The sequence below is a fragment of the Elephantulus edwardii genome, unplaced genomic scaffold (assembly GCF_000299155.1).
Source record: "Elephantulus edwardii isolate Elephantulus edwardi_28Jun2011 unplaced genomic scaffold, EleEdw1.0 scaffold00302, whole genome shotgun sequence".
Classification (NCBI taxonomy): Eukaryota; Metazoa; Chordata; class Mammalia; order Macroscelidea; family Macroscelididae; genus Elephantulus; species Elephantulus edwardii.
The window spans coordinates 2175668-2198751 of NW_006400052.1; the positions used below are offsets into that span (position 1 = coordinate 2175668).

The 23084-nt window shown below is 50.8% G+C and overlaps 1 protein-coding gene across 1 annotated transcript in view; it reads right to left on the reverse strand.

The window, feature by feature from the left end:
* GRIK5 (glutamate receptor, ionotropic, kainate 5) overlaps positions 1–20549 on the reverse strand; it is a 77906-nt gene extending 57357 nt beyond the window's left edge. The window contains exons 1-10 of the mRNA XM_006900927.1: positions 20442–20549; positions 19781–19945; positions 18121–18218; positions 17871–18036; positions 12527–12705; positions 10243–10296; positions 9999–10160; positions 8435–8587; positions 7967–8071; positions 7747–7854 (exon numbers count right to left, since the gene is read on the reverse strand). Of these exons, the coding sequence (XP_006900989.1) occupies positions 7747–7854; positions 7967–8071; positions 8435–8587; positions 9999–10160; positions 10243–10296; positions 12527–12705; positions 17871–18036; positions 18121–18218; positions 19781–19945; positions 20442–20520 (1269 nt within the window). The 5' untranslated portion in view covers positions 20521–20549. The remainder of the gene's footprint in view (positions 1–7746; positions 7855–7966; positions 8072–8434; positions 8588–9998; positions 10161–10242; positions 10297–12526; positions 12706–17870; positions 18037–18120; positions 18219–19780; positions 19946–20441) is intronic.
* Between the last annotated feature and the right edge of the window lie 2535 nt (positions 20550–23084).

Consider the following 23084-nt stretch of genomic DNA (forward strand, 5'->3'; position numbering starts at 1 on the left):
AGCATCAACACCATTTTAAACCTCCCGTCCTGCCAGGCTACGAGCATTGGCGAGTATAGGCATGACCAATAAAGAACTCTTCAATCAACAGTAGGTTTGTGAGAAAGAATAAACTGTTACACAGTGATAGATAAAGGAGAGACCCTCCCACTATGAGGTCAGGCTTTGGCCTCAAGGACCCTACAAATCGCCCAGTTGAAGGACAACAGCATAGGGGAAAGCCAGTGTTTTCTCTTGCTAACAAGCTGCCTTTCCAAATCCAAAACTGTGGAACTAGGAATGGGAATATGAGATAATACTAATAATAGCCCCATCAGCGAGCATTTCTTGTGGGTTTGCTGTGTGACAGCTATTCTGTCAGCGTGGGAGGTCGGTATTATTACCTCCACTTTCGAGATGAGGATACAGAAGTCCAAAGAAGTTAAACAGTAAGTGGCTGAGGTGGACCAAGTTTATCTGACGCCAAAGCTACTCTCCAGAGCTGGGCTGAGCTCAAGTGGACAGAACCAGCGAGTGGGAAAGGGGGGAGCCAGAAACAGAAGTGGGGGGTCACAGCAGGTCCCAAATCTGGAGAGTCATACTCTAGAGACAGAACCCTAGTGTGCGCGCTGGAAGGTTCTAGGCCCGCCCTTGGGATGACAGAGAAGGAAACTAACGCTCTAGGAGCTAAAGTGTCAGGACAAGGCCAGGTGGGAAGGGAACCTAGCCTCAGGTACACCCACACTCTTGTTCTGTCCCAACTGACAAGCTGTTCTCCAGATTTAAGACTAAGGAATTGTGATGGTGGATTTGGGCTCAAGGCTCAAGGCTCTGATCTTACAGAGGCAGAAACACAGTCTACAGCCCTTGGGCAGGATTCAAGGTCAGAAGACAAGGATCTAGGACTCTACTTGGAGGCCAGATTGTCAGAATAGAGGTGTCAGGTGTCCCCAGAGAGCCTCTTCTAATCCAGGGTTTTCCAAGTTCTTCAAAGCAGCCGGACAGCAGGGATGTCCAAATCTAAAACTTCATTCCACAAAGGCTGTATACCGGGAGGTCTCAGAGTCGCGGCAGCACTGCTTGCAGCAGGAGAAAAGACTAGAAACAACCTAATCCAGGACAGGTTAAAAAAGATTATCAATGTCATAAACGGATCCCATGCAACGACTAAAATAACGCGGGCTGGGAGATATATTAAGAGGAAAGAAATGAGGTACTGAACAACGTGTACAGTATGCCTTTCTCTCGGAGACAAAGGGTGGGGACAGGCCTGTCTATATATAGATATTTCTGGAAGGATGAGGGCCTCCAGGAAAAGAAAATGGGGGATGATGTAGGGAAAAGACAGACTTTTTCGCTCCTTACTCTATTTCTTTCAGTCTTTCTTCTAAGACACAGTCAGAATGTTCCTTAGATGCCAAGGAGAAAAGACACTGACTCACTAACATTGGACATGTCATCAAGAAAGACGAGTCAGTAGAAAGGCCATTATGGCTGGGAAAGCAGAAATCCAAATACCCAAACCCCACAGCCATCAAGTCAATCTCAATTCACAGGGGCCCTCCATTGGATTTCCAAGGTGAGAGATCTTGATGAGAGAGGACTGTCCCTCTTTCTCTCACAGAGCAGCTAATGGATTTCCATTCAACTTTTCATTTAGGAGTGCAACGCACTAAACCACTGGCCAAGTAGTGATTAGTGAGATGGTCAAAATAATGATCAGCGAAAACAAGGGCAATCCTCAATGAGAGGACTGGCATAATCGCCAAGAAAGTGGACTCCGTCATACCAGAGTCCATGAAGACGACAGAGAATGGGGCAGTCCCTTCTGTTACACACGAGCCAGCACGAAGTGGAGCTTTTATGTGGACTTATATGAGCTTCTTCCTTTCTCTCAAAGCAATAAATTTTTTAAAAGCATATGGGGATTTACAATCTGCGTTATGCAGATGACACAACCCTGTTTGCTGAAACTGAGGAGGACCTGAAGCACTTGCTGCAGAGGGTCAAGGACTGTAGCCTTCAATATGGACTGAGGCTCAATGTCAAGAAGACAAAGATTCTCACCACTGGACCAATTGGCAGCATCAGGATGGATGGTGAAGAGATTGAGATTGTTAACAACTTTAGTCGACTTGGCTCCACAGTCAACACTCTTGGCACCAGTAGCCAGAAAATAAAAAGAACGTATTGCCATGGGAAAGTCTGCTGTTAGGGACCTCTCCAAAGTACTGAAGAGCAATGGTGTCTCTCTGGAGACTAAGGTGCGTCTGATACAGGACATGGTCTTTGCTATCACTTGTTATGCATCAGAGAGTTGGACAATGACTAAGGAGGATAGAAGGAGAACTGATGCCTTTGAGCTGTGGTACTGGAGAAGAGTATTGAGAATACCATGGACTGCTAGGAAAACAAACAGATTAGCCCTGGAAAGGGTCAAACCGGGCTGCTCCTTGGAGGCAAGGATTCTGAGGTTCCATCTAACATACTTTGGACATGTTGTAAGGAGAGACTGGTCCTTGGAGAGGGACATCATGCTTGGGAGTGTGGAGGGATGGCTCAAGAGGGGAAGGCCGTCTATGAGGTGGATTGATTCAGTGACTGGGGCAATCAGGATGGGAGTGTCAGAGACAGTGTGATTGGTACAGGACAGAGCAGAGTTTAGGGCTGTTGTACATAGGGTCGCTATGAGTCGCGAGTGGCTCGATGGCACATAACAACAACAACAACAACATGGGGATTTAATGGGTCAAGAAGAGTTAAGGCAACATAGAAGAACAAGACAGCTGGAGGATTTAGTCTACCAAACTATTCACCTCAACTCACTGCTGTCGAGCTGGAACTGACTCACAGCTGACCCTCCACATAATAAAACGATGGTATTTCAGACAATGTGGAACTAGAGCAAGGACAAACAACGGCTAGTAGGATGCTCAGAACACACACATTTGATGGAGATTTCATTTAGGTTAAGGGTAAGACAGCAGGGAAGGGAGAAAAACCAAATAAAACCCACTGCTATCAAGGCAATTCTAACTTCATCATTTAGGACAACAGAGCTGTCCCAAATGTCTTCTGAAGCCACAAATGTTTTGTGTTTTTTTAATTGTCTCATCTTTCTTCTGCAGAGGACTGGTGGGTTTGAACAACCAACCTTTGGGTTGGCAGTCCAATGCTTCTCTATAGTGCTACCAGGGCTCCTGGGAGAAGGGGACAAGAATGCTTTCATAACTGTGCTGTGTAACTACATATTCATACGGAAGAATGTATTCTGACCCTAACCTTGCACAATACACAAAAATTCATTCCAGGTCTAATTTAAAAGGCAAAAATAATTAAGTTTTAAGAAAGTTAAGTAGGAGAATATCTTCATGACTTGAGTGTGTTCATAAAATCATTAAATTAAAAAAGCAGAAATCATAAAGAGGGAGGAAACAACCGATAAACTGGACTTAAGTAAATGGAAAAAGAAATCTTTTCAGTACAAGATACCATTGAAAGCAGTAAGACAGTGCACACATTCAACCAAGGCCTGTGTCCAAATTGCGGAAACAACTCAAAAGTCAATCACAGAAAGCCATACACACCTATTTTTTTTTCTAGAAAAAGATTTTAGTAGCGACTTCCCAAAAGAGGATTTCCAAATAGTTGATAAAGATAAAAGGGTGGTCAATTTGCTTGATCACCAGAGAAATGCAAATGAAAATCACATTATGCTTGGTACTTTTATACACTTACCAAAATAGCTAACATAAAAATAGACCGTCACCAAACGCTGGTGAAAATGTGCAGCAACTGGGATTCCCACTCATCCATGCCCGGCTGTGGGAGTGTAAATCAGTACAGCTTTCTGGAAAAGGCTTCAGCAGCTGACTCTGCTTCTGAGGGTCTGTCTCTCTTTCTCTCACTGCTGTAGGGTCAGGACCAAGTCGCCCGTCTTCACAGGGCGGGATCACATGGGAGATTGCCCATCTCTCTCCCTCAGAGCCACTGGTGAATTTGAACCACCTGTCTTTTGGTTGGCAGTGCAATACTTTACTAATAGGCCACCAGAGTTCCCTCCTGAGTAGACAGCAGGTAGAAACACCTGTATGTGTTCACCAAAGGCACGGGACATCTTGTTCACAGTAGCGCTATCCTTGACAGCAGAAACCACTGGAATGTTTACCTACATTTGATGGATACGTAAACTTAAATGAGTGACACACTCAAATATTTAACACAGGGAGTTCTAGTGGCCTAGTGGTAAGGAGTTGCCCTGGCAATCCAAAGGTATGTGGTGTGAATCCACCGTCTGCTCCACAGGGGAAAGATGGGCAATCTCTTCCTGTGCCATTAACTGCCTCTGAAAACCCACTGGGGCGTCAGCTAGGAGTCAGTTTTGACTCAACAGCACACAGAACAATATATTAACAGAGCATAGAGCAATCGGAGAAAACTAACCGCAACAACATGGATGGCCCTCATAAAGGTAACGTTACGCAGGCAAAGCTCATCAAGGCAGATAGAAGCTGGTTAGTGGGCACCTACGGGGGTTAAGGACCACAAGGGAGCTTGGGGGAGAGCTGATTGCACAGGTGTGCTGAGAAGCACACTATGATTTCTAGGTCTCTATGTGCATCGTACACTTTGACACAGATATCCTTAAACTAAAACCAGCAAAATTAGCATGGGTTCTAGAACATTCCTTAGGCCCCTTTTCATGGATTCAGAACCCAAGTCCACATCCAGGTCTTCCTGGAGAATAATTTCAACTACACCATCTAGTCCAATAATCTCACTCTATTAAAAATACTGGCATTGATCTCTTGTAAAAAGATAAACTAAGATTCGAGAGAAGAGGCCTGCTCAATGTTTCCCACAGCACGTAGGTGCAGAACTAGGCCTAGGACATAGTTTTAGGGGCTTAAACAGAAACAGCAATCAAGGCCGTGTGGTACAAAGGTGATGAATACCAAGTTCCCTCAGCAATCTCTAGCTGGGAGACCTTAGGCGTGCAACTTGGTCTTCAAATACCTTACTTTCTCCATCTGAAAAGTCTGGATCCAACCTCAGGGCTGCAGATCAAAGGCATTAACAGACGTTAGCCATGACTGCGCTATTTCATCCAAAGATCAGGGACAGGCACTTCCACGTACTGAGCCTGTCCTCTGGGCTAGGATCTGCCAGGACGGCTTCCCTGTCCATGACACCCTCTCTACAGCCTTTCTGGGGCTCCCTGCACTTGTTACCAACCCAGGCAATGGAGCCTGCAGTGAAACCACTGTACTGGCAGAGTGCAAGGTCGAGAACAGGGTCTGGCTGGTTCAAGGCCTCGGCTGAGCAGTCACCAAAGAGGACGCAGAACCACAGCTTGATGAAGGAACTCCTATTCACAAGGAGGGGCAGGGAGCTTCCGAGCTCTGAGCTCCGGGGTGGGGTGGTGGGCTTCACTTGGAGGTCTGGAGTAAGCCCTATGCTCTAAGCTTCAAAACTGAGAGCTCTCACCCGAGGGACAGCCACCTCCACCTCCCATCCCTCCTCCTCCACCCTCTACCTCTTCCTGTTCCCCCACTCCACCCACCTTGACAGCACACCCGACTCCCCTCCCCCTGCCATGCCCTGCTTGTCCTGGTTCCAGCTCAAGCCTCATCGTCTCCCACCCAAACCTTCACATGGGGGGGTTGAGTGTTTTTCTGAATCTAGGTCAAGCCCTGGTCAAGCCTCCAGTTCCCCATGTCCCCAAACTAAATTCCTTTGGAGGTCTCTCGGGACCTCCTATGCCCGCAGCCCTGGGGTCCCTGCAGCACACCCCAACCCATTCTCTCCACACCTTTCTAGGTCCTGTGAACAGAGCAGACAGTAAGGTAAACCCCAGCCTACAGCTTGGATCAGGCGCCCAGTTCGGCCCGAAGCCTTGTAGCCTGTGGCGATACCGCCTAGGACACCCCATCCTCCTACCCTGTGCAGCCAAATTCTTACACAACCTCTACAACCCCACCTGCTATCACTGCCTATGGGAAGCCCTCCTTAAGCCTTCCACAGCTGAGCCAGCTCCTCCTTTCTCGGGGATCGCTCAGACCCTATTCCCATTTTGGGAGGCTTGTGTCCAGGTCTGCCTCTTCCAGCAGACTGGGATCCCCATCCCCACTGCCACTCAAGAGCAGGAAAACCAAGCAAGGGACCACCCGTGCCCCACGTCTGTGTCTGCGATCCGGGGAAGGGCCGACCCACGGCCGCTCCAGTGAGTATTTGCTGAATGACTCAACGAATGAACAGTTGAATAACATGGGCTCTTGGGGCTTAAGGAGAGGAGGCGAGGAGTCCAAAACAGAAGCAGAAGCCTCCACCACCATGGCTCAGCCCCCTGAAGACCCCACCAAGACCCCGCCTCTCTGGCTATTATCTGAGGCACAGGTACTGGCGGTGTCCCGCACCCCGCCTGGCTCTTGGGGCCCCTTGGAGAGGCGTTTACAGCATGTCTGGTGTCCCATCTGTAGACCATCTGTCCTCCCAGCGGGATCACTGGCCCTTCTCCAGAGGGATGCAAGGTCCCCTTCAGATCAGGGATTCCCTAGGGAACTGAGGGGACAACTCTGAGACACTTTGCTTGAAGGGCCTTGAACATCCCGGGGACCTCTGTGGAACTGCCCACCCACAACTCTCAATGGCCCAGCTCACAGTCACCACGTGGCTTCCTTAGACATTAAATGCCAGGGGCCATGGACAGAGGTGACTCAGGCAAAGTGCGAGGGTCTGGCATGCCCAGGTCCCCTGACCAGCCCCTACAGGAAGCCCCCTGCTCTCCAGGCCCACGGGCAACCCCTCCCTAACTCCTCCAGGCCTGCTGGTCGTCTGGCCGGAGAAGGGCCACAGGTGGCATGGAGAGAATGCGTGGCATGGGGCCTGACACACTTCCCCCTCAGAGACCGGCTTGCTGAGCTTGACCTGTGGGCAGCTGCGAGGTTTCAACAGTGGCTCTGAATTGGTCCAAGTGCAGTAGAGGCCACAACTAATTGATCACAGCCAGTTACCGATTTCTTTGTTCCTTCTCCTCCACCACTGCTTCACTTGACCAGTCTAAGAAGAGTGGCTCTGGGTACGGGACTCACAGTGGCCCGTGCAGGACAGGCGTTCAAAGACCATATGCTGATGCTCCAAGCAGCCCTGTCTTGGATCTCTGTGGGGCCTCAGCTTCCTGACTGGTAAAGGGTAGGCGTGGCCCTGCCAGGAGCTACAGAATGGTTCTCTCAGCTGGTGTGCAGGTACCAGGACTAGCATTTCAGTGCACAGCGATCAAAGATGAAAGCCCTGGAGCGCTGGAGACACGAGTTTCAGTCCTGTTCATGCCACATCCTTTCTGTGTGATACTGGGTAACTGTTTGACTTATCCAAGCCTCAGTTGCCACATCTTCAGGATGGATGTTAAATAATTTGGCATGTGTTATATACACAATGAGCAAAATAATCACTCTCTGTGACTATGACTTACACAGCATCCCATGGGCCAGACATGACCCTGAGAGCCAGCTGCTGCCCTTCTCACCCCACTGGGCCTTCCCTGGGCAGACGTCACAGCCTGCGCCCTCAGGCTCGGTCAGCCAAAGGAGTGGCAATGTCCTGGCTACAAGGTGGGGAAGCCTGGTACAAACGTCAAATCACCTCACTGACCTGGTCTAATCTGTGTGAGTCACAGAGTCCTCCACTGCCCGGGGGGCACAGAGTTGGGCTCTGGGAAGACACAGTGTTCAAGTTCCCCACCCTCAGCTCTCATCTACAGCCACTCACCAAAATGGTCGTGACCACCAGCGTCTTGTTGGCCAACGTCTGTGACAGGTTGATGTCCAGGGTAGTGGCATTCATGGCGAGGGTCCGGTTAGAGTACCACACCCCAATCTGGGGGCAGAGAGGACATCATCAGTGCAGACACCATGTCTGAAGAGGCAGCCAGCCCTGGGCCACCTCAGTTGTCCCCACGAGGCTCTGGCATCCCCTGGGGTCTGCTCACCTCTCGGTGGCCCTGCCGGGACTTCTCTAGGATGCGCAGGGTGTAGTTGGTCCTCTGCCCTTTGCTGTTGAACTCGACCCGTCCAGTCAGCCCATCATACTCTACCTAGCAGGGTGGGGAGGCGGGGCAGAGGGAGGGGTGGCAGGGGCCAGAGGGGATGACACTCCCCACAGAGGAAGGCACAGGGACAGAGGTGGGTGGAGGGGACATGAGTAAGGCATGGGGAAGGTCAACAGTCAGAAGAGCAGAATAACATGCAGGGGACACACACAGACACAGAAGTGACAAGGAGAGACAGGGACAAAGGAATGAAAGAACACAGAGACGAGGTGGGGAAAGCCCAGGGAGGGTGGGGAGTGGGGTGGAGGATGGAGAAGGCAGAGAGGGACCAGAAAGGGTACACAGTGAGTTGCAGCTCCTTGGGGAGACAGCAGCCCCCCCTCCCCTGCCTCCCCACTCCCCGCTCACCATGCGCAGATAGTTCATGAGGCTGGTGCCATGGGGCCAAATGTTGGCCGATGTGCAGGCCAGTGGCTTGACGCCGATCTCCTGACTGCGATTCAGCTCTCGGACCGCACTCACGACCACGTGCACAGCGTCAAACATCAGGGCTGCCGACAGCTGTGAGCGAGGGGACAGGAAACGGGCCCGGCCGCTGAGTCACAGGAGCCCCCACGCTCTCTGGCCTCAGAACGAGGGCCAGGTATCTGAGACCGAGAAAGGGTCTGGCTAAGTTTCCCGGGGAGCGTGGATGACTGGATGGAAGGTGGTCTGCTGTCTGCATTTGTGAGCATAGCTGTGCCTGACTGGGTGTGGCCACGGGGCAAGGTCTGCCCTCACCACAGCTGTGTTGCCCATGTGGGGGTGTGGGAGGATCCAAGGTGTGCATGAGGCCATATCTGCACGGCTGGTGCAGGTCAGGGGATAGGCACCGCCTGCCTGCATGGTGTCAGCCTGTCCCTGGGCAGAGCTGGAAGAGGCGCCTAAGCATCTGTGTACAGGGTGGTCCTGATGTTGAGGGAGGCAGCAAAGTATAATACTCAGGAACCTGGCAGGGAGTCAGGCAGCTCTGAGCAGAGACCCAATTCTTTTTGCTGATTCTGTGACCAAGTCCCTGCCTCCCTCTGAACCTGTTTCCACCTCTGTAAAATGGGGATGACAGTACTCCCATTTAGCCTTAGAGTGCTACTGGCTAAATAAACAACAGAATGCATGGGCAGGGTTAGGACAGTGCCTGGCACATGGGGGGGTGCCATTGCCCTGTGCCCCATCTGTGTCTGTGTGAATGTGACATGTTCATGTTTTCTAGGAGCTACAGGGGTGCACATAAATGCACCTATGTCATGTGGGGGGTCTACATCATACGTTCACCCTGTGGCCATGTGTGCTGGGCCTCTCGATGAACAAACATAGATAATTCATTCTTGCATAGATGCATTTATTCAATATACGTAATTGGACATCTACCCTAAGCCAGGCTTTGTGTTGGATGCTAGGAATATGTGTTAGATGAGGGGAAAGTGGTGAACAAAGTGGACGGAAACCCCTGCCCTCACAGAACTTACAATCTGTGTGTGTATGTATGCAAGCACAGTGAAAGGGTAAGCCATGCGATAAACAAGGAGGAAAATCAGGCAGGGAGGAGGGCTGAGAAGTGGGAGGTTTGTCATTTTTTTATTAGACACCAGGGAACCACCACCTGGCTAAAGGCCGGATGATAAATGAGGAGCCACCGCCTCTCCAGGGAAATGCATTTTAAGCAGTAATAAATGCAAAGGCCCTGAGGCACACAAGTACCTGGGCAGGTGCACATCAAGGAGGTCCATGTGGGTGGGGCGGAGGGGCAGTGGAGAGGAAGACCCTGCATTCAGGTTGGACTTGGCCCTGTGCAAGGCCTGCTGGCATTTCTATTGAGAGTTAACTGGAAAGTGGGAGGGTCCTGAATGCAATCTAAGCGAAGTTGGAAAGGGCTTCACACGTGTGCCTCTGGGTGTGACTCGGGGTCTGTGTTGGGGACAGGAGACATGCTCACCGCAGGGCCTGGATAGGTGCTGGCTTCACAATTTTCCCTCCAGGACATGTTGAGGCTACGGACGAACTCAGGGTAAAAGGGGTGGGAGGTGTTGAACATGGAGAAGCCCAGGATGTTGGAGGAGTCTTCTACAATGCCGTCCAGATGCAGGATGGGGAAGTCCTGGGACCCAGAAGAGGCAGTGAGGTCTGAGTCTGGGACTTGGGGGGGGGCACATGGTGGGAGGGCTAGAGGGGGTACGCACCATGGTGGTGAGGATGTACTTGTAAAACGCTGAGGTCATTCCCAGTTCTGAGGCCTGGAGGACACAGAGGACACAAACAGACCATCTGAAGGACAGAACCCACAGGCTGAGGAGGGAGAACCAGGACACGAAGTGAGGTTCGAGGCGGGCCCAGCAAGGAGACAAGTAGCTGGAAACCCAGCTCAGAAATAGGAGAGAGGTGAGTAGAAGTGAGGGGACGGGAAGATCTGTCCCCTGATGCCCCACCCTGCTGACTGGCAGCCCAGGTAGAGTGGAGTCTTTACTGAAAGAGATGATAAGGCCCTCAAATGGTCCCAACCCACAATAAAAAACTCAGAAGACTTTCTTCTGGAAAGAGTTTGGCACACAGTAGCCTCAGAGACAGCGGGAGGAGGAAAGGGAACACCTTAACCCTCACCCTGCCCAAAGCCAATCTGGCAACCAGTTCTATGATTGAAGTCTACTCCCTCAATCTTTCAAAGCGCTTGGAAACAACAGTCAATTTGAACCTCAAGATGTCCCTTCGAGGGTACCTTTTCTCACAGATTACTCCCCCAAGTAGGCTGGAGCAGGGCTGAGCGCCACAGGGCTTTCAGAGGTGAAGCACTGGGCTTCACCTTCAGAGGATCTTCTTGGTAGATTGGAACTTCCAAACTTATAGTTAGTGACTGAGTCACCAGGAGTCAGAGTCGACTCAAGCACAAAACTGATGGGTGATTTCCCACAGACCTCAATGAGAACAAAACTGGGAACCCCTCCGCACCGGGATGGCCCAGGCCTGCCTCCCCAGTAGTAATCACAGTGTCTAATGACACCTGCTTCGAGGACCAGGCAGGATCTGGACTCAGCCCTGCTCTGTGGTCATAGCCCCATTCCACAGGCAGCAAAGTGCAGGCTCAGAGAGAAAAGTGACAGCTGGTCACACAGCTCCCGAGGGAGGAGCTGCCAGCCCAGGCCTGCCTGGGTCCCCAGATCTCTTCCAGGAGCCCTTCAATTCTGACAGCCCTTTGGGTTCAATTCACGCTTCTTCTTGTAAGCAACGATTGACAGTGACATATGGTTTTAATTTAAAACAAACAAAAAGGCAAAAAATCAGTAATACAAATTTGGTTAAGAAGAGGAATTAAGCACAAAGATGCCTACTAATGATTAATGAGTGTGGGTCACTGGCAGACAAAACACGTGGGGCCCTGGGGCACATGTTGATATCGGTTCCCCGTGTGAACTGAGCCAGGCTCGCCCCTGCCCCAGCCTCAGCATCTCCACCCACAAAGTATCATCAAACTTGCCCCACAGGACGAGGTTGGAAGCAAATGAGATAATATCCATAAAGTGCCTCAACACAGAACCTATCGCGGAGCGGACCTGCAAGGATTATAAAAGCGGCTGTGCGGTCAGCTGAAGGAGCCCTGGTGACAAGCGTATCAGAGACCGTGAGAACAGCACAGGACAGGACAGGGTTTTGTTTGGGTCTGCTGTCCACAGGGCTGCTGAAAGTCCACACAATAACTGATGACGTTGTAGTTTAAGCGTTGGGCTGCTAATGACAGGTAGCTGGTTTGAGACCACTATCTATCTACTCCTTTGGGAGAAAGATGAAGCTGTCCCCCTCCACAGAGATTTACAGTGGAGCTCTGGTGGCAAGAAGCTGTGCTGTAATCCTGAAGGCGCACGGTTTGAATCCGCCAGATGCTCCGCTGGAGAAGGAGGGGCAATCTCCTCCTGTGTCAGTCGGATTGGATTCAACGGTACACAACAACAACAAAAAAGATTTCTAGTCTGGGAAGCCCATCCACTCTGCCTACAGGAATTTTATGAGTCAAAGTTGACCCGACTGTTGTCACCAGGTGCTGCAAATGGTTAACTTGCTCACCTACAAACCGAGAGCCTGGAATTTGAGTCTACCCAGCGGTGCCTCAGAAGAAAGCCATGGCGACCAATTTCTGAAAAGTCAGCTCTTGAAAACCCTCTGGAGAACTGTTCTACTCCAACTGACATGGGGTCACCAGGAATCGGAATCCACTCCGTGACAACTGCTGCTATTACCAACCAGCCTCTGGGCCAGGCCCCTTCTTAGTGTGTTACACAACGCTGGCTGATGGGGTCCTCACGAGAAGCCACTGAGAGAGCACGACTGTGTTCCCTTCTCAGAGACGTGAGGTACCAGCATCCTGAACCAGGAAGGAGGCAAGCTGAGGGCCAGCTTCACGGTTACTGCCTGTGCGCGTCAACTATATATGTCTGCTCCCTGTCCTCCAGGGAATCAGGGATGAGACAGGCATACCTTGCGGAGAATGAGGTGGGAGATGGATGCGTTGGCGTCGATGATGATGGTGGACACCTTGTCATCGCGGATCTCCTTGAGCAGTGGCGTGGGGTCCCGGCTGTCATCCAGCATCCGGACTGACAGAGTCTCCTTGGAGATGAGGAAGCCTCGTACCAGCTCCTCCAATCGCAGCAGGCCTGAGGGAGAATTTGGGCCTTGGGTTAAAATGCTCTCCATGCCCAGGCCAGAATGGCAATGCCTTCACTGGGCTCAGATCTGACTCCTAGATCCTCCTAAATGAAAATCTCCATCCCAGACCTCACACTGAATCTGGCCTTCTGCCACCTTCCTGACCTCCCTACAGGGGATATGTGACCAGATCTCAAACTTGACCCATCCACAAACTTGACTCCTGCTCCTTTCTCCCACATCATCACCTCCTGTCTCCCCCATGTCATAGAGAACTCCATCCTTCCATTCACTAGGCCACAACCTTTGGCATCAACCCTGATTCCCCTTTCTTTCACATCCACATCCAATCAATCTAAAAATTTTGTCAGCTTGATCATAAAAACATATTGGACACACAATTACTATCCTACCTAAGACACAGCACCTGGAGCAAGAGGGAGAGCTAGAATAGGAGGAGGAAAAGGAATGTGGACAGCTGCCCCTTGGCCATTAGGTCAGAACTGGATAGTGCCTGGCTACCATATTGAATGTTTTGATTAGAGAGTTTGGAGAAGCCTAATCAAAAGAGGGACAATGCAAAACAAAATTTCAAACTCTCATGGAATCCAGACTTTCTGGAGTCACAGAGGCTGGCCAATTCAGATTCCCTGAAATTATCTTAAAATAAAATAATTATTGGTTTTGTGTGCTGTCAAGTCAGAAATGACTCCTAGCTACCCTATAGTGGGTTTTCAGAAGCTTTAAATTGCAAGGTAGGAGACTACACATCCTTCTCCCATGAAGCAGCTGGTGAATTCGAACCAGGGTTGGCAGCTCATCTTCTTACCACTAGGGCCCCAGAGCTCTCTAAAACTAAACAATATTTTAACTAAACTATAAAAAGTGTCTACCTTAAGCCCTACACTCTTCTCTGATCTACCTATAGGGGAACAACTCCAAAGATTAGATGGGATCGGGGTGGGGGGGCTTTAGGGTTTATGGTAAGGAGGGAGGAACAATTTGGAAAAGGAGATTGATAAAGGTTGCACAACTCAAAGAACCCCAACAGTGTCACTAAACTGCATGTGCAGAAACTGATGAACTGATACGTTTTGTTATATATATTCTCAATGTCAAAAGAAATTATTTTTAAAAGCATATATGTGCTTATCCCGTGAGCGGCCTTAGGTGATCTCCCAAAGTGGTTCACTAGCTTGACCCGGAAAATCACACAAAATCATGCAAATCAAGAGGATCAAATCTCCGGGTCCATTTTAAGAATACCCAGGAAACGGCCCAGGCCATCAAGGGTATGCATATCCGGAAAGCCACCAAGTATTTGAAAAATGTCACTTTGCAAAAGCAGTGTGTGCCGTTCATGTTACAATGGAGGAGTTGGAGTTGATAGGTATGCCCAGGCCAAACAGTAGTGTTGGACACAGGGTCCGTGGTCCAAAAAGAGGGCTGAGTTTTTGCTGCATATGCTTAAAAACGGCAAAGGTAATGCTGAACTTAAGGGTTTAGATGTTGATTCATCTATGATGGTCATTGAGTGTATCTAGGTGAACAAAGCTCCCAAGAAGCACCGCTGCATGTACAGAGCTCATGGTCGGATTAACCCCTGCGTGAGCTCCCCCTGCCATATTGAGATGATCCTTACTGAAAAGAAAGATTGTTCCTAACTCAGAAGAGGAGGTTGCCCAGAAGAAAAAGATCTCCCAGAAGAAACTGAAGAAACAAAACCTTATGGCTCAAGAATAATACATCATCAAATAAAATGAAAATAACTTTTTTTTAAAAAGTACACAAAACAACTATGAGATAACATCTCACCCCAGTCAGAACAGTAAAATTTAACAGAACAGCAAACTTCAAATGCTGGCGAGGTTGTGGAGGAATTGGAACCCTTATTCACTGTTGGTGGGAGTGTAATATGGTGCAACCACTATGGAAGGCTGTATGGTGCTTTCTCAGAAACTTACAAATAGAAATACCATATGACCCAGCAATTCCACTACTGGAAATATACCCTAAATAAACCATAACTGCCACCCAAACAGATATATGTACACCCATGTTTACTGTGGCTTTGTTCGCAATAGCAAAGGGCTAGAAACAACCAAAGTGCCCATCAACAAACGAATGGGTAGAGAAGCTCTGGTATATTCACACAATGGAATACTATGCAGCATTGAAAAACAAGGAACTCATTAAATATTATGCAAAATGGGTGACCATAGAGGACATTATGCTGAGTGAAATATCTCAGTCACAAAAGGACAAACATGGCATAGGGCCACTGTTGTGAAACGGGACTGACATTGGGGTTGAGGGAAGACAGAGAAGGAGGGGAGGAATGATGTATACTGCATTGAAATAGATGAGGGAAAGAACTGTTTAAAAGGGATATATGAATGGGTAGTATTGTCATGACAGGAGTCCAGAATGAAGGCTGCGCAGTGGAATGGACTTGGGGGGAGGAATTGCATAACAATGAAAGAGTTTTTATTTTACTTTTCAAGGAGAAGAGTGAATTGGGGATAGAGGGTGGGCAGGGAGAAAAGTGCAACAAGGAATGACTGGAAACCCTAAGTCTCTGTAAAAGTTCATTAAAATTAATTTTTAAAAAAGTATAGGCAAACTCTGGTGGCCTAGTGGCAAGAAGCTGCACTGCAATCCCAGAGTTGTGTGGTTCAAATCCACCCGATGCTTTGCTGGAAAAGGAGAGACAATCTCTTCCTGTACCAGTCAGATCCCATTTGACGGTACACACACACAAAACAATAAAAATAATAATAATAATAATAAAGTATATATACATATACATGTACATATACATATACATACATATACAAGCTCTGGTCACTTAGTGCTAAGCAGCTGCATCACAATCCCAGAGGCTCGGAGTTCTAATCCACCAGCTGCTCCATGGGAGAAGAATGGGCAATCTCCTCTTATGTGATTTACTGCCTCTGAAAACACACTGGAGGGTCAGCTATGGGTTGGGTTGGTTCCTACTCGATGTCACACAACAACGACACCCACACAGAACTCTGGGTTTAGTGGTAAGGAATTGTGCTGCCAATGCAAAGGTATGCAGTTTGACTCCATGAACTGCTCCATGAGGGAAAGCTGGGCAGTCTCTCATGTGATTTACTGCCTCTGAATACCCACTGGAGGGTCACTTTTGGATTGGTTCTTACTCAGAGGTACTTAACAACTGTATACACACACACATACACAGACACATACACACACCCAGGTCTCATCACATCACACGGTCACTACCAGGCCAAAGCCACTGCCAGCTCTTGCCTGTTGAAATGGCCATGCTTGTCCCCTGAGAGTCTTTTCCTCGCAGCAGCCTGAATGATGTGGATCAGATAAATTAAATCCTCCTCTTCTCCAAGCCTTTGAATAGCCTCTGATTTCACACAAAGAAAAGGCCCAAATCCTCACCAAGGTGCACCAGGCCTGTGCAGCTCACCCACCCACCCCATCACCTTACTGATCTCATTGTCTTCCTCCTTCTCATCCACTCTCTCTGGCCACGCTGATCCCCCCACTGTCCTGCACACCTAACAGCGACACTCCTGTCCTGTTGCCCTCACACTGGCTGTTCCCTCCACTTGGAACACTCAATCCTAATCGTTTCCCTCACTTCCTTCAAGTCTTTGACCAAATGTCACTTCTCAGTGAGGCCCCAGCCAACCATTCCGTATCGATTGCATGCCACTCCAGCACTCATAATCCTCATTACCTTGTTCTATTTTTTTTCCATAGAACTTATTACCTCCAATTAAATACTTTACTTATTTATGACGCCAACTGCATCACTCTTCTCGTTAGGCTCCCATGTGGTATAGCCATTAAGCACTCTGCCATTAACAGAAAGGATGGTGGTTTAAGCCCATACAGCAGCTCGGCAGGAGAAAAGTCTGATCTGCTGTCATCAGGACTCCAAGCGAGAAAGCTCTGAGTTGGTTCTACTGTCACATGGAGCAGGTGGCTTTAGAGTCAACCCATGGGCTCCCAACAACAACAAATCCTATTTCTTATTAGAACAGAAGGGGGGGTAGGGAGAAAAGTGCAACAATAAATGAATGAAATTCTGAAGTCTATAAATTTTCATTAAAATTAATAATAAAAACAAACAAAAAGAACAGAAGTCAGAAAAGGGCAGGGATTTTTTTTCATTTCTTTACTGTTGTGCTCCTGATACCAAAAATTGCCTAGCACGTAGCAAATACTTAACAAACACCTGCTAAAAGACAAATTCCTTCAAGTATCTGAGCAGGGCCCTCTCTTAATATCCATACACGCAAATCTACCAGCCTGTAGGGTGGCTCCACTTGAATGTCCCAGAGACACATCAAACCCGGCACGGTCCACTGAACAGTGTCCCTGCCCCTCCACAGCCTGGTCCTCACATGGGCCTTCCTGCACTCCCCAACCCCTGCCTCAGCATCAGCTCTCCTCCTCAGAGCTATTCTGGCCTCTCCATTTTGACTCAAAGCCACATCTCCTCCCACCTCCTGTCCTCACATCTCATCTTCCTACCAGAGCTCATGTCCCTTGCCAGTCCCCGCTCTACTTGGCAGCTGAAGAGACTGTCCCCCAACACAAATCTGGTCGCATCCCCTGGCCCCACCCTCAGTGGGAGTCTCCCACAGCTCAGAAAACAGAGCAAGGTCCTTCAAAATACGGCCTGCTGGAGTTGCCACTCTACACTCTCCACATGCAGCCATAGGGAGCAGGTTTTGGTCTCCCCTGAACCCCTGGCCCATCTTTAGCACCCTGTCTCAGGTCCAGTTTAGGTGGCCCTTTCTGCGGAACGCAGGCGACGAACCTCCCCTCCTGTGTGCACCTCCAGAGAGAGCACATATTGCTCTGTATTACAACTACTCCGCTGGCTGTGTCTTCCACTAACTCAGAGTTCCTTTAAGTCAGGGATCACAGAACCTCAGCCAGCACTGCTTCCGTGAGACCCCAGGGGAAGCTGAGTGCCCTGCACATAGTAGGTACTTAGTACCAGCTGCTGCCTAAACAAGAAGTGGGAACTGGTCTGGGAACTTGAAAAGAGAAGACCTGCTAGGGATGAGGAGAGCCAGGGCCCATCAGACACCATATCTCTTGGGAAGGGGAGCATGGGGGGGAGTAGAATACAAAACACCTAGTTCTTTGCCCTCACACTCAGCCTTGGCACAGATGAGGCTGGCCGAGGGGTAGTTGAAAGACTTGAGGATTCGGGAGACGGCCAGGCTGACATCTTCATTGCTGGGGTACAGGCTGACTGATGCAAAGCGAAGGTACTGCAGGCGGGGTGTCTCCTCGGGGCCCACCTTGATGTGGGGGATCTGAACAGAGAAGGAGCCTTTGTTTTGTTGTGCTACCTACTCCCTCGCCCCCCCATCCCTGCCCACCTCCATCCCCCACCTTACCTCCTTCTCCCCACAGATATGGCTCACAGTGGAGGCAGAAGCAGGGCTGGAAGAGGGCCCCAGGACAGACACGACCCCCTTGGGCAGGATCTGACACACTGCAAGGGCAGGAAAGAGGTCACAGAATCAGTGCCCTCCCCCTCCTCACCTCTCCACCCCCAGAAAAGCTCCTAGCCCAGGAAAGGATTCAGTCAGACACTCCACCACCACCTGGGACCCAAAGGCCCAGTTCCTGACCCACCCAACTAAGTGACATTGGAACAGAGGGACAATCAGAGCAAGAGGGAAACAAAGGGATAGGGAGCCCACCTGTGGCTCCCCACTACCCAGGACTGCAGGTAGCGTCTTTCACCCTGGAGCCCCGTGAGTCTCCTCAAGCTGACCTTCTGACTTGCCTAGTCACACTTTCCACTAATATCAGCCACCCACCAGCCGTCTCATGAAGCCCCCCAACTTACCCCGAATCTAGATGATTAGCAAAGACCTCACCCCTGTCTCTCTGCTCCTTGGCTCCTGGCATCCCCTCCTTGCCCACCAGCTCTCAGATCATAACAGTCCGAACCCTGGTGCCACCTGCCTCCTACTGTCCAGCCGGGGCTCTCCCAAATCAGGTTCTGGGACACCAGTCAAAAATGTCTGGCAAACAGTGTACCCTAGTCTCCTCCTCAGTGACTTGAAACACAAATGAATACAATAAAGGCCTTGATAAGGCCTACAAGAAAAAAAAACTGCTGAAAGCCTGTTCTAAGGCAGCATTTCCCAAAGGTCTGTGACATCAGGACTATGACATCTGCTCAAGGGACACCGATTTATTCACACAGTCAGCTGGTATCCAACATCTCTTTCCACATTCTGTGGCAGTCACTTCCCAGGGCAGACACAGCAATGTCACTTTGCACCTCTGCTCATCTGCCAAGGTTTAGCTTCACTCTGACTTCTCCAGAAAGCCTTTGCTGACCCCACCTGAGCTCCCCTGACCTCACTGCTAGGGCCCCGTCACTCAGCTCCAGAGACTGATACAAAAAAAAAACATCCCACCACCCAAACCTGCTGCCACCCAGTCCATTCCAAGTCAGAGCAACTCCCCATCAGATTTTCAAGGCTGATGTTTACAGTAAAAATACTATAAGTCTTGACAGGAGACTGCATCTTTCTCTTGAGGAGCAGCTCGTGGATTCAAGCTGCCAAACTTGCATTTAGCATCGCAGTGCTGACCGGGTGCCCTGGTTCTTAGCGCTGAGCAGCTACGGTGCCACTCCAAAGGCCCAGTCTGAATCGGCTAGCTGCTCTGCACAAGGAATCTGGGGAATCTCTTCCTGTGCCATTTACAGCCTCTGAAAACCCTCTGGAAGGTCAGCTGTGACTCTGTTCCGACACAAGGGCACATGACAACAGTCCGATATATTATGTACGATGCCACCAGGGATCCTCTCAAGTGTCACCAAATGAGGTGCCTCCAGGACAAGGCTGGGGCTCACTCCCTCACCCACCCAGCCCAGCAACATCATCTAGGGGAAGGAGACACAAAAAGGAAGGAGGAGGACGAGGACAAGGCCAGGTCAAGGGGTCCGGGTGGAGGGACAGCCTGGGGGCCGCCGGCAGGCAGGCCTGAGAGGCTCTGCGGTGGCCCTGCCTCACCGCCCCCACAGCCCCCGCTCACTGGTGTCCGTGGTCTCGTACTGGCTGTCCCGCTGCAGCTCGAAGATGTCTACTTCCACTCGGGCCTTGGCGGGAACCTCGATGATCCCATTGATCTGCTCCCGGGCCAGGGCCAGGGCCAGACGCTCACCACGACCACACACTGTCTGGTCATCCAGGATGGCAGCTGAGGGGACATGGGAGCTGAGGGCCAGGACTCCTGGCTCCCCAAGGAAAAAGGGGGCTGAGGGCCTAGACTTCCAAGTCCTGAAGAAGGAAGGACTAAGACCTAGACTTCTGGGTCTGAGGGAGAAGGGTGTGGGAGACTGGGCTCCTGAGTCTGAGGGAGGAGGGACTAGGACTTGAACTCCTGGGTCTGAGAGAGAAAGAATGTGGGGGCCTAGATGCCTGAGTCTGAGGGAGGAGGGCCTAAGACCTGGACTCCTGGGTCTGAGGGCAGAGGAACTTGGGTCTGAGGGAGGAGGAACAAGGGTGAGGACTTCTGAGTCTGAGGGAGGCAGAGCTGACTAACTAGACAGACTCCTAGATTCCTGAGACAAGTGCAAACTAGAGACCCAGATTCTTAGGTACTGAGGGACTGCCATGTCTGGGACCCATAGAGGAGCCCCAGGGCCAACATGGGGGTCTCTGAGGAGGCAGGGCAGGGTGCCTCTGGGCCTCACCCATGCGCAGTGATGACAGCACCTGGCAGCTGGGGTTGGCAAAGGCAACAATCAGCAGCAGCAGCAGCTCAGCCGGCATCTTCCTCCCCTCCTCATGGGGACGCAGCTGCCGCGGCCCCCACTCGCCACCTGCAGAGAGACCCCCGGGCCCAGGAGGAGACTGAGCCCCCTGGAGGACTGCTGGAGGGGACATAGCTTAGGTAGGGGGAAACTCCGGGGCATTGTGAGCGAGGAGTCGACGGCTCTGAAGGGAAAGCAGCTCAGTCCTGTTAGAAGGGACACTTGGGCTCTGCGGGCCCTCTCCAGAGAGGGCTCCCAGGACTCAGGGCTCTGTCAGGGAGCAGCACTGCCAGAGGATACTCACAGCTATCAAAATGGGAGGGAGGCATTTATGGACCTTGAGCAGGGACAAAAACCCAGGGACCATCCCCACCCCATCAGAGATCCACAAAGTGCCACCACCACCCCCAACACAGAGTCCCACCCCTGTCTCTGGGCAGGCAGCTGTTACTAGGCAACAGAAACCAGCTGGAGAGGATGCGGTGGTTACTAGGCAACCCCATCTCAGGCCTCACTTGCCACCTTCCTGACGTCCCTGGTTCCCATAATCCTATGTCCCCAGTTCCCACAATCCCACGGGGATAGAGGCCTGGACATCCGGGAACTAGAGGGGAAGAGGCTCTGAGAGAGGAAACTTGGGGAGACATATGAAAGAGGGGGAAGAGAGATGCAGATGGAGACACAGATGGAGACAGATGGACAGATCCGGGACAACAAAGAGAGTAAAAGAAAAAGAGTTGTGAGAGAGAAAAGGGGAAAGAATCAGAGACTTAGAGAGAGGAAAGAGAAGAGCCTTGGAGAAAGGGCCCAAACCAGGCAGAAACACAAGGGGATGGAAAGTGATGAGACAGGATAATGGGGAAAGAAATGAAGAGGAGAAAAGTTACAAGAATGGATGAGAAGAGGAAGACAGAAGAGGTGAGAAGAGAAGGCTATGTGAAGATGGAGAAAGGGTAGAAGCAAAGAGGAGGATGGGTTACCTAGATGAAGGAGACGGAGGATGAGGAAGACAGTGGACAGAGAGGACACACACTCAGGGTGTAACAAGAAAGAGTCGACAGGAAAAGAGCCATGGAGAAAGCAAGGCTTGTGCTGCTTGCCAGAGTGTGTGTCATACCAATCCCCCCAACTGGAGAGCTAAGAGGGAAAGTGCATCCTTGCTCCTCCCAACTGCCCACCCTGGCATGTCAGGGATTCCCAGGGTGCGTCTGGCCCACTGCAGGTCCCCACACCACTGGGCACATGGAAGGCTCCCCTGTCTGAGGGCCATGTCCCAAGGGGACAGGACACTGGAATGCCACCGGAGAGGGCTATGAGCTCAGCCTGCACCATGGCATCTTAGATCATGGATGAAGAACTTGGATCAGGGAGATGCTAATGGCAGGCAGGGCCACCACTCAACACTTTAGCTTGGTTCACGGGACCAGGACAGCCCAGACCTGGGTAATGGGCACCCTGAGCAGTCCCTGCTTTGCCCCTAGCTCACTGCATGACCTTGAGCAGTCGCTCTTGCTCTCTGGGAGGGAGGCTGAAGAGATAGTGGGCAGGGAGGGGGCGTGCGGGGCAGCTGAGTACTATGGCCCCTAGTTTTCCACTAAGGTGAGGGATTGTCAAGGTTAGTAGAGGGGTATGAAGAGGGCCCATACCCTGCTCCCCCAGGGTGTAGAAGGTAGAGTAAGAAGAGATGGCTTGTCCTGGGACACCAGGGGCTGCCGGGAGTACAGGGATGAGTAGCTGGCACAAAGATGGAAGAGGGCAGGGGACACGAAGCAAGAACCCACAGGTGGCAGACACAGAAAGCCAGGGAGTGGGGACAGGGGCACAAAAAGTACAGACAGCAAGACCAAAAGCAAATCCTCAGGGCTAAACAAAAGGAAAAGGACAGACAGAGAGTCTGGAAATGAGACACCCAAAGGGCCAGAGAGGAAGAAGAGAGAGAAAAAAGAGAGAAATGGACTGAGGGGTACCTGAGCCCCAGACAGCCCCCAGCTGAGATTCAGTCTGAGAGAGGCCAAGATGGGAAATGGCCAACAGCTGAGAGGAAAGGGCAGTGCCAAAGGCCAGAGGTAAATGAAAGAGGGACATACATGTGGTGAATGATGGATCGAAGGCAAATGGGGTGAATGAAGGTGAGAGAGGGAGAAAAGCTAACAAAACAGGGGTGAACATGGCTAGGGGAAAAGATCTCAACTCTGAAGAGAGAGATGCGCAGGGAGGTCCAGAGAAGACAAACAGGTAAAAGAGACGGCAGTCCGTGGAGAAGGCACCCAGGAAGAGTGGAGAGAGGGAGGGTCTCGGGAGGGAAACCAAGGCCTGGAGGGAGAGATGAGGTGGGACGCAAGCCCCCACGGAAGTGTTTCCACACACGGCATGAAGGGCTACATTGTGGGGAGAAAAATCCCACCAACCTCAAACGACTCAGGGAGGAATTGGGACAGAAGATTCATGGGGAATGCAGAAGTGGAGAGAGAGGATGAGGAAGGGGAGAGGGTCACCAGAGTAGAGACTGAGTGAGGGAGCAGACAGGGCTGTGAAGCGGGCATGGAGGAGAGAGGAAGAATTGGATTATGCAAGGGGTGCTCA